At 28.2% G+C, this 18012-nt stretch overlaps 1 protein-coding gene and 1 pseudogene across 2 annotated transcripts in view; one reads left to right on the plus strand and one right to left on the minus strand.

Annotated features, from left to right (window-relative positions):
- The window catches only part of LOC142333679 (uncharacterized), a 78627-nt gene that overhangs the window by 11382 nt on the left and 49233 nt on the right, over positions 1–18012 (minus strand). For both annotated transcript variants that reach the window (XM_075381096.1, XM_075381097.1), the window contains one exon: positions 3313–3450. In XM_075381096.1, coding sequence (XP_075237211.1) covers positions 3313–3450 — 138 coding nt within the window. The remainder of the gene's footprint in view (positions 1–3312; positions 3451–18012) is intronic.
- LOC142333978 (protein toll-like) lies at positions 5730–12791 on the plus strand (annotated as a pseudogene).

Raw genomic sequence — 18012 nt, forward strand, 5'->3', positions numbered from 1 at the left:
TATAAAAGCAACTAAAACGTTTAGTAGGTTTGAACCTGATCTCTCTAAGAGAGAGATAACCTCTCTCTCTCTCAGAGAGAGAGAGAGAGAGAGAGAGAGAGAGAGAGCGACACAAAAAAAAAATCAAAATCTCCAGGAGCTTAAAGAAGTTAAGATAAAGATTTTTGGCCCTTCTATGATGGTCTTTCATTCAGTTATGCAGAAAAAGAGGAGCGCAATAGAACATGTTAAGGTAAAAAGAAATTTAAAGACAGGTGTCAACAAATTAATATTTTTAATAAAATAATATTATACTGTACATTTATGTAAAACTATAATGTATAGAACTGTTACTTTAAACTTTTAAGAGCGTTTTTATATTTTCACAATATACTAATGAAGCAACAGTTATTCATTAGTTTTATTTTTAGTTAGCAAACCTTATTATAATAATTCAATACAAAGTTTAATTTTTTGTTTATAAAAGTCTGATTAGTTATAGTACAAGTCAGTAGGATAAGAAACTAATTAAATATCTCTTGTAATGTTACTATATTTTTTTTGTCTTTAATTTTTAAGAATGTTTTTATATTTTCAGTGTACTAATGAAGCAATAGTTATTCATTAGTTTATTTTTAGTTTGTAAACCTAATGGTAATTAACCAATTAAATATCTCTTATAATGTATTTTTGTACTGTTATCTAAAAAAATGAAAGTGTTTTGTTGTAAGTAACGTCTTTACATTCTATCTCTACAATTATTTTGTTTCCTAGTAATTTCAATAATTCAGAAAAACATTTTATAATATAAACCTAATAATATCATGAACACTTGTATTAGGTTTCAGTTCCAGAAAAGAGCAGGCAAAATTAAGTTTCTAGGCAGACAGCTGTTTTTCAAAGCATATTTTTCAACTATAACTAAAACAACCAAGTTCAAAACGCCCTATGTAGCCGATCACCATTGTTTGACATAACCTACATGTTTTTTGAATTGTAAGAAATCTTCTAAGCAAGTAATAGATGAAAAAAAGAATTTATCTTAAATACAGGTAATTAGAAATCTTAGATTAAATTTATGATATAACTGTTATATTACATTCTGTTAATTCAATTTCAAAAGTTTTTCTGCTCTCCTGAAAAAATTAGAATGAATGACTATATAACTATTATATATATAGTTATATATTATATATAACTATACAATTAAATATGCATTTTAATTGCTCTCATTTAAAGTGTAACATTCAACTCAGAAATAGGATATGCCACGTTTAAAAACAATTGCAGTTGCTGTTTTTAAGAGAACTGCAATTATTATTTTTAACAGATGGTAAGTTTTAAGCTAGAAACGTTTTGATTCTCAATGTGGGTGGTGGGTGAAAAAGTTTAACAATCAATTGTTTAAAAGAATATTACATAAAAAAAACAAAAAAAAACATGGTGAATATTTGGACTGTACAACTATGCTGGCCAGGAGTTTGACTGTGTGGTTTGTCAAGCTCTTCATCATTTGGCCATTAACATTTTACTTTACTTTATAATCTTCAATCTCAAACATAAACAATAAAACAATAAATCTCAAACATTTTTAAGTGATCATAAAAACACAAGTATAAAACATAATTATGTATAAAATATAATTCTCAAGACTTATCTCTTCTAATAGAAGAGATACAATAATATGAATAATATCTGTATGACTAATAATTAAAATATAATAAAGCAGATCTTTAAATAATTACAGTTACGGCATTCGTGATTTGTACATTTTGACAATCTTAAAATCTTACACAGTATACAGAAAGTAAGGCAAATCAGTAAGAATTTCAAATTAAAGTTTTATAAATTCTTAAATTAACAGTTTCACTCCAGTAGCAGTTATTTTAAATAAATAATATTTAGTTTATATTAATTTTAACAATAGTTTCATAAAATAAATCAACAGCACTTATGTATTGAATAACGCTAATGTACTGTCTTTTTCTAATTAGTCTTTGGAATGTAACGTATTACTTCAGAGGATTATATGTATGAACGTAAATGAAATTTAGTCATGTACAATCTCAGGTCAACCATTCCTAAGATGTCTGGTTATATTTGAAACTCAACCGCAAAAGGAAAACAGTTATTAATGATCTAGTATTCAAATCTGTTTAAAAGAAAGTTCTAAGGTTCAAATTCTAGTAAAGGCAGTACAGATATGTACTTTTATACAGATTTGAATTTTACTAGATTAAGGATATTGGTATTGGGTTACAATTAACTGCCTATCTCAGGAATGGTCGACCTGAGACTGTACAAGACTAAACTCCATTTATATTCATATATATCATCATCTGAAGAAATATCTTGCAGCGATTCCAGAACCTAATCAGAAAAAGAGAGAATGGTAACGTACTAATTAATTTTTCAAAGTAATGCTTCTAAATAATTAAATTTTTTATAATGATTTAATAAATGTAATCTGATATTTTCATTGGCTTTTAATTATTGCTACTTAAAAATTATACCAAGAACATTCTAGTATCGAGTTAAATTTTAAAAGTGTTTATTTGGTTATTTGAAATACCAAATGAAGTTTTTCATTTGCCCAAGTAATTTCCTTTTCAGATAATGTGTATCTATGTCCAGAAACAGTTTACGGATTAACTTCTGTTAGTATTTCCTGTCGAGGTAATATTAGAATATCACTGTGTGCTGGAAAAACATAAAAAGGAGATGGACCTTGAAAGTGAGGAAAACTTACTTCCGCTTCTTCTGTTGATTCTTTTCTAGATAATACACAAACTAACCACAAAGCACCATTATAATGCACAAGACAAAACCTTTTATATCATAAATTTGAGGAAAACCAACTTCTCTTTCGTGCAAAACTTTAAGTTGTTCATATTCTTCATTTCTGGAAATAATTTTTGTTTTAAAATATCCTTTCCTGACTGGTAAAAAAGCACGCAACTTCTGAGTACCTTAGATTGCCATCGTTTTGCTAAATACTTTTCATTTGAAACAAATATGAAATTCATATTTTTAATATTTGACCGAGCCTAATAATAAAGCTGAGTGACTGTTGTTACTTGATCTTGCTATGGGCGTTGTAAACTTGCTTTTGATGTTAATCTTTTCTTTTAAGACTATCACCAAAACCAACAAATGCACTTTTTAATGTGATGTTGCAAACGAATGCCATTCTGCCCCTGGACCAAAGTCATCCTCATCATACATTAAATTCACAAAATTTTTACGATTTTTATATTGAGCTGCTGAGCCATCTGAGAAGTAAGTTTATTCACAATATTATACTATTCTTTTAAAAACTGAATTAGTTTTTACCTTTTTTAAGGTGACACTTTCATTTTCAACTTTAAAATTTTCTAATTTAACCAAGTTGGTCTCTTCAATTGCTAAAGGATCTTTTTCAATATCACCATTAATAACATCTAGCGGTTCCTCTTTCAGTGTTACTAAATCCTGTAATACAAAACAAAATATGAATGCTACAAATTAAATATGTTTATGATTATTTGTATAATTTATAAAATAAAAATAAATTGCAACTCTAATTGACTTACAACACACATTAACAGATCAGCGACTGTTATATTATTATTATTATTAGACGACTTTAATGTGCAAGGTTTTACATGAGAAAATCACAAAAACCTTTCTTTTGTTAAATATTAACATCCAAATTTAAATGTTAAAAATGCTAAAGACAGCAACAAAATTCTAGCAAGTACTTTGAAAAACTATTAAACTACGAGGAACCTAAGGTAAGATTTCAATTCCAAAATTCAGCAATATGAACTGACAAATCAAAAACACATAAGGAAATAAAAATAGACAAACTCATCAAGAAAATAAACAAGGTAACAGGTGATGGCTTGATTGCAGCAGAATTACAAAAGAATCATGCAAACAGCTAAGAAAAAACTTAAGAAAGAGATATGGAAAATTAAAAAAAATTCCATTAATACATCCACTACACAAATATGAAAATGATACAGAAGTAAATAACTACAAAAGGATTAACCTCTTACCTATGACATACAAAATCCTTTCAAAAGGACTTCAAATTAGAATCTAATTAATCGCAGACTACGGCTAAAAACATTTACCAAAAAGACAGAATTCATAACCATCCAAGATTCCCTAAAGTTGCAAAATAACAAAATATGGGAAAATCAATAAATTCAACAAATTTAAATATATGGGAGAAATAACCCAAATTAATGGTTTAGATAAAAAAAGCCAATCAAGCGCGAATGAGAATATTAAAATAAGCCTATCAACTAACAAAAGATATCTTCAACAAAAAGAATATTTCAGAAGATGCCTAAATCAGATATTAAAATAATCAAGTAGTAAAAAGTAGAGATGCACCTGTTTACATCAGATGCATAATCAGTTTAAAAACAGACAACTTAGTCCAGCAGAATAAAAGAAGGTAAAGACTTGAGAAAAGTCCTATGACCAATGTTTAAACAGTTTCCCTAATATGGTGTTTATTATGGCCACTATAGATTAGAATATTACCGGGTTACTAGGGTATATTTTGGGCTTCTCAGTCAAAATCTTTCATTAACTAAAAAGGGTATGAAACAAAAATGCATAAAGAGCATATGACAAAAGAGACCAATTTTTAAATAAAACTTATGATTTAGTTAGTGAATAGTAACAGTGAAACTGAAGGTAGTAGACAACTCAGAAACAAGGTGAATCAAAATCAATATAACTTAAGGAAAATTCCAAGTTCAATTTGTTTGATTCAAAAAATCTAAGAAAAACGTTTGATTTTTCATTTTTTATTCTAACAAAAGAACATCAAAAAATTGTTTTATTGGAAATATGAATATTTGAATGAAGCTCACCATCCAGATAAAAAATTATATTCATTAAGTACAGAAACTGAATATAACAGTTTTATGAGGAGAACCTTAGTTTAGATCGAAGAAAATGTAAATCTTCTGAGTTAGGTAATAAAATTAAAAAACTGCAGTTTATTTTTCATATTTTTTTCTGTCTCAACCGCTTTACAGATTGAATCGATTGTCAAAATAATTCTTGTTTTTTAATTGTAATCATTATTACTCAGCCTTAAAAAAAATTTATCTTATCCGGTGACAGGAATATAAATTTACCAAATAACAATAATAAAATAAATAAGTATAAAATCCTACAGAATAGTCAGGGATAAAAATCACAAGTTAATATTACTTTGAGGCCAACATAAGTTTAAGATCATTTGCAGACTATTTGTTTAAAAGAGATAAGATAACCTTGTTTTAAATTACAACCTGAGCATTTAGATCATACGATAGTTCTAAACAGTAAACAGAAAAATAAGTTACAATGTAAAGATAGATTTTAGTTGTTTTAATGATTTAATTAACGAAAAAGATTCTAGTTCTATAAATAAATAAAGGCCTATATCCATAAAATAAATAACATTAATGATGTTTTCATTATCAATAAACTGAATAAAGGAATTGAATATGCCAAAAATACTGCTAAAACTATTAAATTTCTGTAAAGCTAAGCCTTGGTCAGTTAAAAACATAACCCTACTTCTTTTTTTAACTAAGAAAGTGAATTAAATTAAAAGATAAATTATCCAGATGTCAATGTTTAAATAAGTATTACAAAAGATAAAACAAACTTAATACTTAAAATTTTTAGAACAGATTAAACAATAAACTGCGTATACAGAAAATATAAAATCAAAATGCTAAAGAATAAGGGTATGACAGATGAGCAGAGATAGTTATGAATCACCTAGTGAATTTTTTATTAGAGTTGGCAATAAAATAGATATAGACTGAATGCAATATTGACATTACTAATTAAGCGACAGAAATAATCCTTTATAGATAATTAGATAAAACAATAAACTGTGAGCACACAAGTAGGCGCAATATAAAAAGTATTATTTTTCCTTAAAAGATCATAGAGTTGGTTGTTGATGTGGGGAAAGCAATATAGCTTTGGTAAATATCTTTTATTTAAATAGCGATTTATCAATTTTAATACTATTCAATAAAACAACAACTCACTTTAAAATGTAATTAGCGCTTATCGTACCAGGATAATGTGTTCTTAGCCAAATATTATAAAATGTATAGTTAAGAATAAAACATTAGTAACTTGTTATAACATCAGTACTATTTAATGAAGATGATTTGAGAACTGAAATACTTCCTGTGTTGTAGAAGGCATTATTTGCTTTCTCATGGCTCCAATTTAACAGTCTTGTGTTAATTACCATCTGGTGGTTCATAAGGTTGTGGTTGTCACTACTATTATAAATATATTTCTCTGACTGAACGTCTTTCTATGTCATATTTTAATATTAATAAACTATTTTGTTATAAATTAACATATTTACGTTAAATTATAATTTTTTTTAGGCTAATGATCTTCATTTTCGCTCAATGAATTATGTAACAGTTGATTTATCATACAACAATATTTCAGTGATTGATCTTCAGCCGATGGAATTACTGGCACTTGCACAATATGAATCGAATTCATCAACTTCACACCATTACAAAACATTAGAAAATCATAGTGCTAGAATTAATCTGATTGGAAATCCATTATTATGTGACAGTAGAAATTATCACCTTAAAAAGTTTTTTGAGGGAACTCTAACACCAGAAGCTTATTATTTGATTGATATCATTTCAAATAATCAAATAAATGTAATATTTATGAAAAAGTTCTGTCAGACATCAAAAAAAGCTTTATACTCATGATACCAAAGAAAGCAGGGGCAGATAAATGTGAAGAATACAGAATACAGTTATAATTAATTTATAATTAAATAATTTGTTCTGGACCAAAGCAATTAGAAGGTTTGTACTGGAATATGGTGCCATCAAAACTTCTAACATGTGAATTAAGTCAAAATAATAAACGAATCTAGTACTAAATGTCCAAAAGAATGGAAATGTTTCTACCGCCCGCAAGAGGAAGGATTGATTATCGATTGCACTGAACTAAGGATAAAAACTTTCCCCTCGAAACTTTCTTCTTGGAATATTACAATTCTACACTAAATCATATAAAAATGTTAATCATACTGAGCTATATTTAGCAAAAAATTATTTATCATCACTGCCACTAGAATTAGATGAAGGTTTCAAGTATATCACGACTTTATCACTTCCCTCAAATAACATTTCACAAATAACTTTGACCGGCTTATCGCCTAATATAACAGTAAGTATCAGAATAAATTATTTTAAGTATAGCCATAATGATTGCACATTTAATAATAAATATTTTATTTAAAGATTTTCACACTTGTTGACTATAAAATACAGTAATTAGACAAATTGTACTAAAATTGGTGTTATAAAGGAAGAAGAGGAAGTTGAGGAGGATGAAATGGGAGAAACAATACTGAGATCTGAATTTAAGAGAGCATTAAAAGATTTAAATGGCAGAAAGGCTCCTGGAATAGACGGAATACCTGTAGAATTACTGCGCAGTGCAGGTGAGGAAGCGATTGATAGATTATACAAGCTGGTGTGTAATATTTATGAAAAAGTTCCGTCAGACCTCAAAAAAAGCGTTATAGTCATGATACCAAAGAAAGCAGGGGCAGATAAATGTGAAGAATACAGAATACAGTTTAACTAATTAGTTTACCTAGTCATGCATCAAAAATCTTAACTAGAATTCTATACAGAAGAATTGAGAGGAGAGTGGAAGAAGGGTTAGGAGAAGACCAATTTGGTTTAAGGAAAAGTATAGGGACAAGGGAAGCAATTTTAGGCCTCAGATTAATAGTAGAAGAAAGATTAAAGAAAAACAAACCAACATACTTGGCGTTTATAGACCTAGAAAAAGAATGCGATAACGTAGACTGGAATAAAATGTTCAGCATTTTAAAAAAATTATGGTTCAAATACAGGGATAGAAGAACAATTGCTAACATGTACAGGAACCAAACAGCAACAGTAACAATTGAAGAACATAAGAAAGAAGCCGTAATAAGAAAGGGAGTCCGACAAGGATGTTCCCTGTCCCCGTTACTTTTTAATCTTTACATGGAACTAGCAGTTCGTGATGTTAAAGAACAATTTAGATTCAGAGTAACAGTACAAGGTGAAAAGATAAAGATGCTACGATTTGCTGATGATATAGTAATTCTAGCCGAGAGTAAAAAGGATCTAGAAGAAACAATGTACGGCATAGATGAAGTCCTACGCAACAACTATTGCGTGAAAATAAACAAATACAAAACAAACGTAATGAAATGTATTAGAAATAACAAAGATGTACCAATGAATGTGAAAATAGGAGGAGAAAAGATTATGGAGGTAGAAGAATTTTGTTATTTGGGAAGGAGAATTACTAAAGATGGACGAAGCAGGAGCGATATAAAAGGCGAAATAGCACAAGCGAAACGAGCCTTCAGTCAGAAATATAATTTGTTAACATCAAAAATTAATTTAAATGTCAGGAAAAAATGTTTGAAAGTGTATGTTTGGAGTGTCGCTTTATATGGAAGTGAAGCTTGGACAATCGGAGTATCTGAGAAGAAAGGATTAGAAGCTTTTGAAATGCGGTGCTATAGGAGAATGTTAAAAATCAGATGGGTGGATAAAGTGACAAATGAAGAGGTATTGCAGCAAATAGATGAAGAAAGAAGCATTTGTAAAAATATAGTTAAAAGAAGAGACAGACTCATAGGCCACATACTAAGGCATCCTGGAATAATCGCTTTAATATTGGAAGGACAGGTAGAAGGAAAAAATTGTGTAAGCAGGCCACGTTTGGAATATGTAAAACAAATTGTTAGGGATGTAGGATGTAGGATGTAGGGGGTATACTGAAATGAAACGACTAGCACTAGATAGGGAATCTTGGAGAGCCGCATAAAACCAGTCTAAATGACTGAAGACAAAAAAAAAAATGGTATAAAACTACGTTTCTAAAAAAGTTAAGAAAAAAACTTGTCTAAGAAAAACGAATTACTTGTCTTCACTCTGAATAAAAGGCAATGTGAGAATCATAAAATTAAATTTTGAATAATTAAAAGCAATTAAGTTGAGAGAAATTAGAAATTTTGTATAAAATGAAAGCTGTTTAGAAAGAAAATAACATTTACACTTGTTGGTTATGCTTCCACCAATGAGATAATTCAATTACTTCCCGTTTAGCTCAACAATATAATATTTTAATACAATACAATATAATTTTAATATTTATTGAAAATATAAAAAAATTTGGCCAAACATGAATTGTAATTAAATTTTAACGCAAGAAAAATTCACACTATAAAAATTTATATAGGTAAAGTATATGGTGATAAGAATATTTATAAATAAAATGTGAGAATTAATAAAACATATTCAATAAAGCTACACTGAAATTTATCAGACTGAAAAGAGATTGTTTTGAATGATCTTTTCTTGTATTAAAGAACTGAAGCAAGAAATCAACACTGAAATTTTGTAAGGTTAGACAAATCATTACTGATGAAATATGAAGGTCATCTCATTCATTAGATTTCAAAATTTCACATATACATAATTTTTATTGAACATTATCGGTACAATAAGTTTTGTATGATGACTTTCCCTGATCAATGAATGAGGAAAACAAAGGGTGGATTAGCCTTGACATTTCTTGACTGATATAACCAAGAGGGAATAAATTTCTTAATCGTACTGTCGGTGGTAATCGACACAGATTTGTCATAAAACTTCTGAAAATAAACACTGGATATTGAATATGTATCATTCAGCTACTTCAAAACCAAACATTAAGGTAAATTTACACAAAAAAAAAATTATAATGGATATTTTCTGAGGCCAGAAATGTAAGAAGTCTTTCCTGAAACTATCACAATAATTACAGTTACTAAAAATACTTAATAAAAACAAAACTTTATTTGAAAACAGAATGTGATGAAATAGAGAAAGATGGTAACAGGGGATGTTTTTTCATAGTTTGATCTGATTTACATAAAACTTGATAAAAATATTGCATATGAGAACAGAATCGACTCATCAGTATAAAATGCAGGTGACGATAATGCCGAAGCATTTTTCACCCAGAAAAAAGTCAAATAAAAAAATAACCATTATAAAATGAAGTAGAGTCAGTTATAGTCTCTAAACATTAAGAAGCAATAGATTTGGGATCGTATCACCATATCAGTAATTAAAAATTACACAAATTCATAATGAACCCTTATATTTAATAAATATTTCCTTTAGTCTGGAGAAATATTTTATAACAGTATATTGAAATTTACTGAATTTCATGAAAATGTACTTAAAATAAAAATTGAATTCTTACATTAGTTAATGTAGGAAATCAAAGGTACTGGACTAAAACTTCAAATTAAGAAAAGACACCATCATTTTTACTGGACTGAATAAATTAACTGCAATTATTTACTCGGGTATAAGTTGGAATAAGATTATGTAAAAAAAAAAACTAGCTGGTCAGGGCTCACTTTTCTTACCCAATCGTCTAGCCAGGACCCCCAATGTGCTTCGATATCCTCATGCTTGCGAGAATAATACTGATAAATAAAACTTAAACCTCGTTCAGTTTACAAAAAAATATCATTATATGGTAGGTAAATTTCTTCAAAGCACAGTTTAGTCAGTACAGGACCCAAAACTCTGAGCGATTTGAAGAGTGTGGGTTTCAAAATAGTCAGCCTTCATCTTAAAAATAGTAGTTATATCCATCCATATTTAGTCTGGTTCTTAGTATTACCCTACAAACACCACTAGGAGGTTATCATATTTTGTTTCTTATTTTTCTTAAGTGTTTTTTGGCCAAGTAACTGGAGGCAGGTGCAGCCAGTTGGGTCGCACTACAGTAACCGTGGCTATTGGTTGAGCTACCAATAGTACACGAACAAATCCCTTAAAAAATCGAAAATAAAAAAAACACCAAAAATGATCTTTAGAAATTATCTGAAGAATAATTGCAAGCCCAAATCTACTATTATAATATATTGTCTAATCAGAAATGGGAAAAATTTGGAATCATTTTTCAAAATTTTTTAACTTTCTTCATCCCTTTGCAAAAAATCTAAAAATTGGTTTTTTAGATATTCACATGAAGATTATTACACACACACATAAGTTCACGTGCCAAAAATCAAGTTGATATCTTCATTTGTTACTGAGAAATTAAAAAAATAGTAAAAATTTCATTGTACTCCATTTTAACCCTTTAAACCCAGAATTTAAAAAAATCCTTTCTTAATGTGCACTTACACAGTATAAAAAAAACTTGAATACAATTTTTCATTAATTTATCTTCACTAGTTTTTGTTGGGCATTGATAAATCAGTTATCAGTCAAGTCAGTCAATCACGACAATCTGCTTTATAGGTACAGTTTTTCAAAATTTATAGCTGGCTTAGACATGAACCCCAAGCCTATGGCACATATGGAGAGTTCAAATAGAAACATACACTGCCTAGAAATATCTCTTTTCCAAAGAAATTTAACAAGGCAGCAAAATACACCGGTTTAAAGTATAAAGATGATTTCATAAAAGGTTGAGATCCTAATTTATCCCCACCGGTAAACATTTTTATCGAGTACACAATCAATTATACAAAATGGTTAGCCAAAATCAGCAGAAATCATAAGTCAGTGCACGCATAGGAAGTTTTATAAATGTAAAATGATTTTACATTAGTAAAACGTAGAATCTCCTAAAATGGTCACAAACTGACCACTAAAAACCGAACTTTAATGTCCTTTGTGGATGACTTCTAGTAAGTATATGTTTTTTTTTTATAAAGAATAATTTTAAAAATTATTTAAAAATCACAAAATATATCTTTTGAAAATAACTAAGATTTATAGCGATATATAATTCATTTGATTAACTTAATTTTTATTAAATGACTTCTTAATTTACAAGATTTTTTCTGTCTTAATATCTTTTAAATATGATTATTAATCTGTCTATTGTTTTTATATTTCAGATCGACAATCTGAATAATGTAACTTGCTTGGGAGGAAAATCTATATCAGAATTAACAGTAAATGAAATTTGTCCCACATCTACAGCAGGCGTAATAATTATTATTAGCATTCTTGGGCTCATAGTAGGTCTTCTTATAGCTCTCTACTATCGATATAATCAAGAAATAAAAGTTTGGCTTTATGCACATCAGATGTTTCTTTGGCTTGTTACTGAAGATGAACTAGATCGTGATAAGCTGTATGATGGTTTCATAAGTTATTCTCACCGAGATGAAGATTTTGCGATAAAACATTTGGTTCCAGGGCTGGAGAATGGCACCCCTAAATTTAAGTTACATTTACATTATAGAGATTGGATTATAGGTGATTATATACCAAGTCAAATAGCACGGTCAGTTGAATATTCACGTAGAACTATTGTTGTGTTGTCACCTAACTTTCTAGAAAGTGTTTGGGGGAAAATGGAATTCAAAACAGCACATTCCCAAGCGTTGAGTATGGGAAGAGCAAGAGTAATTGTCATACTTTACGGTGATGTTGGCCCGGCTGATAATTTAGATCCTGAACTTAAAGCATATGTATCAATGAGCACATACCTAAAATGGGGTGACCTTGGTTTTGGGATAAGCTTCGATTTACTTTACCTCATCCTACCGACTTATCAAAAGGAATATACCACCTCTTTTCCAAAGAAATTTAACAAGGCAGCAAAATATACCGGTACTAAGTATCGATAAAGATGATCTCATAAAAGATTCAGTTCCTAATTCATCCCCACCAGCAAACAGTTTCATTGACCAAACACCATCGTTTAAACAAAATGGTCAGAAATCATAAGCCAGTGCGCATAGTATTTAGTGTTTAGGTACCATAATTCTCAAATAAATTAAAAATAAGTAACGTACATCATTTAGAGAATGTTGCTCATATAGAGTTTAAAATCTAAGATAGGAATTAGATTAAACAACTTTTTAAGTTTTATTTAAGTATATTTATAGATGAACCTTAGGAATTTTAGATTTAATCATTTGTACAAATATAAACAAAAATAAAAGAAAGAAAAATTTTACTTAATGTTAGTTAGATCTAATTTATTACATATGTATAGTAATTTATTATTTAGTTCTGCAAGTCATAATTTTTAATATGATATATTTATGATAAGCCACGTTTTTAGTATAGGCATAAAGTATACTTTTTTAAATTTTATATTGTCAATCTGCTAATGGATAAATTAAACCTGACTATAAGTTAAAAATATGAGATATATTCTTGTAATTTACAACTAAAATTTATTTTAAGACTGATTTTAAAATAATAATTGTCTATGTAAGTAATAAAATACGATAAGCTCATTTTAGAACTTAAATGATACATAATTGTAAAATTTCTAATAAAATTGCTATCAATATTTCATTTTTTATTCTTTAATCAATTATTACAAGCCATAGAGAAAGGGTGACATAAAGCAGAAAAATTAACCTTGTAAAACTAATGCTGACTCCAAATATCTGGGATCATTTGCTTAGCAGAAATAAAATATTACAACCTTTATGTATCTGATTTATCAAACTATGAGTCCTGGGGCAGCACCCAGAAAAAATATTATTTTATCCCAGAAATCTCATTTCTTAATACTTAGATATTTCTTCTATTTAGGTAAAGAAAACAACACATCTTTGGCAAAAAATTAATTACAATACTTTAGTAGTTGAAAAACTAAGCTTTTTTTTCAAGTTTAATCCTGTCACAATTAACTAATTTCCATTGAACTGAATTCAAACATGTAATGTTTGAATATGTTTGTATAACAGGAAATTTAATTAAACATAATAATTAAATACTTTACTTACCAATCAAGTTAAACATTTGTATGTTTATATGTGAAATGTTTAAATACTTAATTAACACTGATACTATTATTATTATTAGTAATAGTATTTTAATTAGTTGATTGATATTAATTATCAGTAATAACTGTTACTTCTAGAAACAAATATGTGGCGGCCATTTAAAACTATCATTATTTTATATCTAAGAGCCCCTATTAATTAAATAATGCAATTATTCCTCAACATCATGTCTAAAAATCACACATCATTGTACTTTAAAGTACTCTTGCTTTATTAATACATAAGGAAATATGAATCTTTCAGTATCCACAGTGTATTCAGTTGAGGATAATGTAGCGGTTTGTTACATGAAGGTCACTAAGTGTAAAATAACTCATATTCTCTGACATCTTACTTGGGAGTATTGTACTGCAAATACTGCAGAATTACATACATTAAATCATTTATTTTCTGGAGAGCAGGAAATTCCTAATTTGTTTCTAGGAAACATCCTGAGGTCAATACTGCCTCTATTCAAATGCAGGCATGGAGGTTTCTGAAACCTGTGAAGATCTTAAAAAGCTTTTTCTCAATTTGAAGCCGGATAGGATAGGAATGGTTGATATGAATGAGAATATGAGAATGCTCGGTATCTTCACATTACTTACTACTTACTATATGATAAATTTAATTCTAGAATATTACAATAATAAACATTTAACCCTTTTTTTAACATTGCTTTACAAATAAAACAATTTCCAGCCTGCAAATCTTTAATTTATTACTAATTTACATTAAGATTGAAAGCAATATATTATTTCCATCACCAAAAGCGATGGTGTGAATCATTTCCAGTATCTGTGCAATAGATAGATCTACTCTAACTATATGCCATATGACTATAATCAATAGTAATTATTTCACATAATATGAACTAAATAAATGAATCCTTATACTATATTAATATTAAAGAAATATAAATTACTTAGCTCATGTAACTACAATTATATTTTTTTAAATTTAAGATTATTCAGCAACGTATTTTTTAGTTACAATAAAACAGTGATCACCTTGGTAGCCACCAATTTTCAGGTTGACATTTGTTATGTAAATCAATTAATTAAATCGTGACCAGTTCAAGAACACTGGTAACATGAATATAGAAAAGTAATGATACATTAAACTGGATACAAACTGAATTTCGATGTGTCCTGCTACATCACTAATTAGTTATAACTTAATCCATGAAATAGACAAGTTGTTAGAATCGCTGCTAATTAATCATTATAAACATTTCATGTCGGAAGTCATTCAGAACTTTAACTACATAAGTAAATAAAGAATTTAATTATTAAGTTTACTTAGCAATTAGTTAAACTTCTTATCGTTCAAACATATGTGAACATACATACTTTTTCGATATTTAATTGTAATAGTAATATTATTATAATATACATCTGCTACACAAAATGGCAGTCCACTTCAACATTCCTTTAAAATAACACTTTCTATGTACGATCATGTAATCTTTTGTCTTAACTTTTCTATTTTTAAAAATTACAAATCACTTTTAGTAATACTACAATACATATTATTAGAATAAAAGAACTTAAGAAGCAGGCACGTGTAAACGTTATACTCTCAAAACCTTTTACTAGTCTTCAAATAAAAAATATATTTTCACTGTTTAATGTTACCAGAGATCTCAACTTAAATAATGAAGGAAATATTTTAACTTGGAACAAGTACTATTTATTGCAATTAAATCCCTGTCCGATGAAACTACGCTACAGTAGATGATTCTTTAAATGAAAATAACAAGGTATTACTACTACTAATTTATGTAAGGTAGTAGAACACTAATGATGAAAGGTAAAGAGGAAAATGTTCCATATTTTTATATGATCAGTTTATTGATGAAAATGTCATTTTATGGTTATAAATTACAAAACCAATATGTTGCAATTTAAAAACACTGATGGTAATACTCAAAACTGGTAAGGAATGTAGGAAAAGACAATTGAGAGGGCGTCTTTTGCAATCTTTTGTGTGTTTTACAAACAGCTAAAATCAGTAACGTTAAAAAGTAGTCAAGAAGGATAACTTTTTTTTTAGTTTTCCAGTTTTTGAAGACTAATCTCAGTAACAACTGTAGTTTTGTGAGTTTTAAAAACAGAAAAAGCGATTAAGAAATAAAATATCTACAACTCTATTTTTTATTACTATATTGAACAAAGCTTGAACCATATTGCCAATTATATAACTAGTGCTATGTTTTACAAATTATTTCTTTTTTAGTTTCTACAAAAGAAGATCAAGGTGATTCTATATTGCCAAGCCTGATCGGGTACAAGAATTCTTTGCTCTTGCAACGATTGTTTTTAAAAAGAACAGGCTGTAAATGCACAAGAACATGCAACAACAATGTCAGCAACAACCTCAATAAATTTAAGGAAATAAAATAAAAAACTTTTTAGCAATATTAATGATTGTTTTTTTTTAAAGAAAATAGCTCTCTAATCTGAGTTACTGTTAATGAAATATTGATACATCACATAGCATCATAAAGTGTTATATAATTCATATTAATTTATTTTGAGTTATATACACATTAAATATTTAACCCTTCGGGCTAGTCTAGCGGTTAGCTTGTCGCAAATCAGTTATTTATCAGCTGACTTTTTAAAGTTGATGGTTCTGAGGTTCAAATTCTGGTAAAAGATAGTTGATTTTATGTGAAGTTGAATATTAGACAGCGGATACCGGTGCACTTTAGTGGTTAGGGTTCAATTAACCACATGTCTCAGGAATTGTCAGCCTGAGTCTGTAACAAGACTGCACCTAATTTACATGTCATACATATCATCCTCATCCCATCTCATTGGGCCATTAAGGGGGTTGCTTATTGATGTTCATCACTAGTTGAACAGATTGCAACATGCACATTAAGGGAAAAAATTAGATATTCAACAAAACAATTATTGATCTAGAAACTAAAGTAAAAAATGATAAATTTTATAATTTCTTTTGTATCATGATAAAAAAACAAATTAAGTAATCAAAATATTGCACGATTTTATTACTAAATAGTAAATCAGAAAAATTATGTAATTTAATTTTACATTGAATAAAATTTCATAAATCCATTAAAACGTTTTTTTTTGTTTTTTTTATTATATAAAGATTTTCTTTATTCATAGAAAGAAAAAAAATTAAAGAATGCCACTTATAACTAAAATTTCACTAATTAATTATATTAATGAAAAACTGAAACAACTTACTGTAGATAAAGGGCATAAATACTGTTATTAATTTAATTTGAATTATTATAATTTATTAAAACCGACTAAAAATTATTTATAAATAAGTAATAGAAATTACATGCTTCTTTCAGCAAAAACAAAACTTGCAGACAAAGAGGAATTATGAATAATGTCCAAATGAACTACTTCAATTTTAGAGAATGTGTTAACATACACTGATCACATCCCTAGCAATGTGCTGTTTTTTAGATGGTGCTAAGAAATCTAATCTATTAGAATAAGTTATTTCTCCAATAAATAAAATACTGGGATAAACAACAATGAGCAATACATATATATATATATATATATAATGTAAAAACCACTGAATTTAATCAGTAAGTTTTAATTTAATTTCCAAAATGAAAATTTCAGGTACTTACGTATTAACGCCACCGCAGATACAGCTTTATTTAAAAGCAAAGTAGTCAATCGGATTTCGGTGGAAAATGAACAGTCTCTTTACTAATTTTATAAATATAATTTAACCAAACTTAACCTTCGCTCGCTAACCTTGAATAATTAACACCGTAATTTTTTGAGTATTTATTTAATAAATTCAATAATTATTGCAATTATTTATTATTTAAATAATCAAAACACTCCAGTTAATTAGTCAAGGTTAGCAAGCGAAGCGAGCGTAGGTTAAGTTTGGTTAAATTATATAAATAACCATTTATTAAAATTAATAAAGAGACTGTTTTGAATCTATGTTAAACTCTATATCGGCCCATTTTCCACCGAAATCCGATTGACTAGTTTGTTTTTAAATAAAGCTGTAGCTGTGGTGGCGTTAATACGTAAGTACCAAATTTCATAAATGTTAAAAATAAGATGGACTAGTAAAATACAAGATGATGGGTTTACGGCAAATTTGGGGCAGAATCCTGTAAAAAGAAAAGCAAGGGTGGTAGGCCATATATT

This window comes from Lycorma delicatula, chromosome 13, assembly GCF_047948215.1.
Source record: "Lycorma delicatula isolate Av1 chromosome 13, ASM4794821v1, whole genome shotgun sequence".
NCBI lineage: Eukaryota > Metazoa > Arthropoda > Insecta > Hemiptera > Fulgoridae > Lycorma > Lycorma delicatula.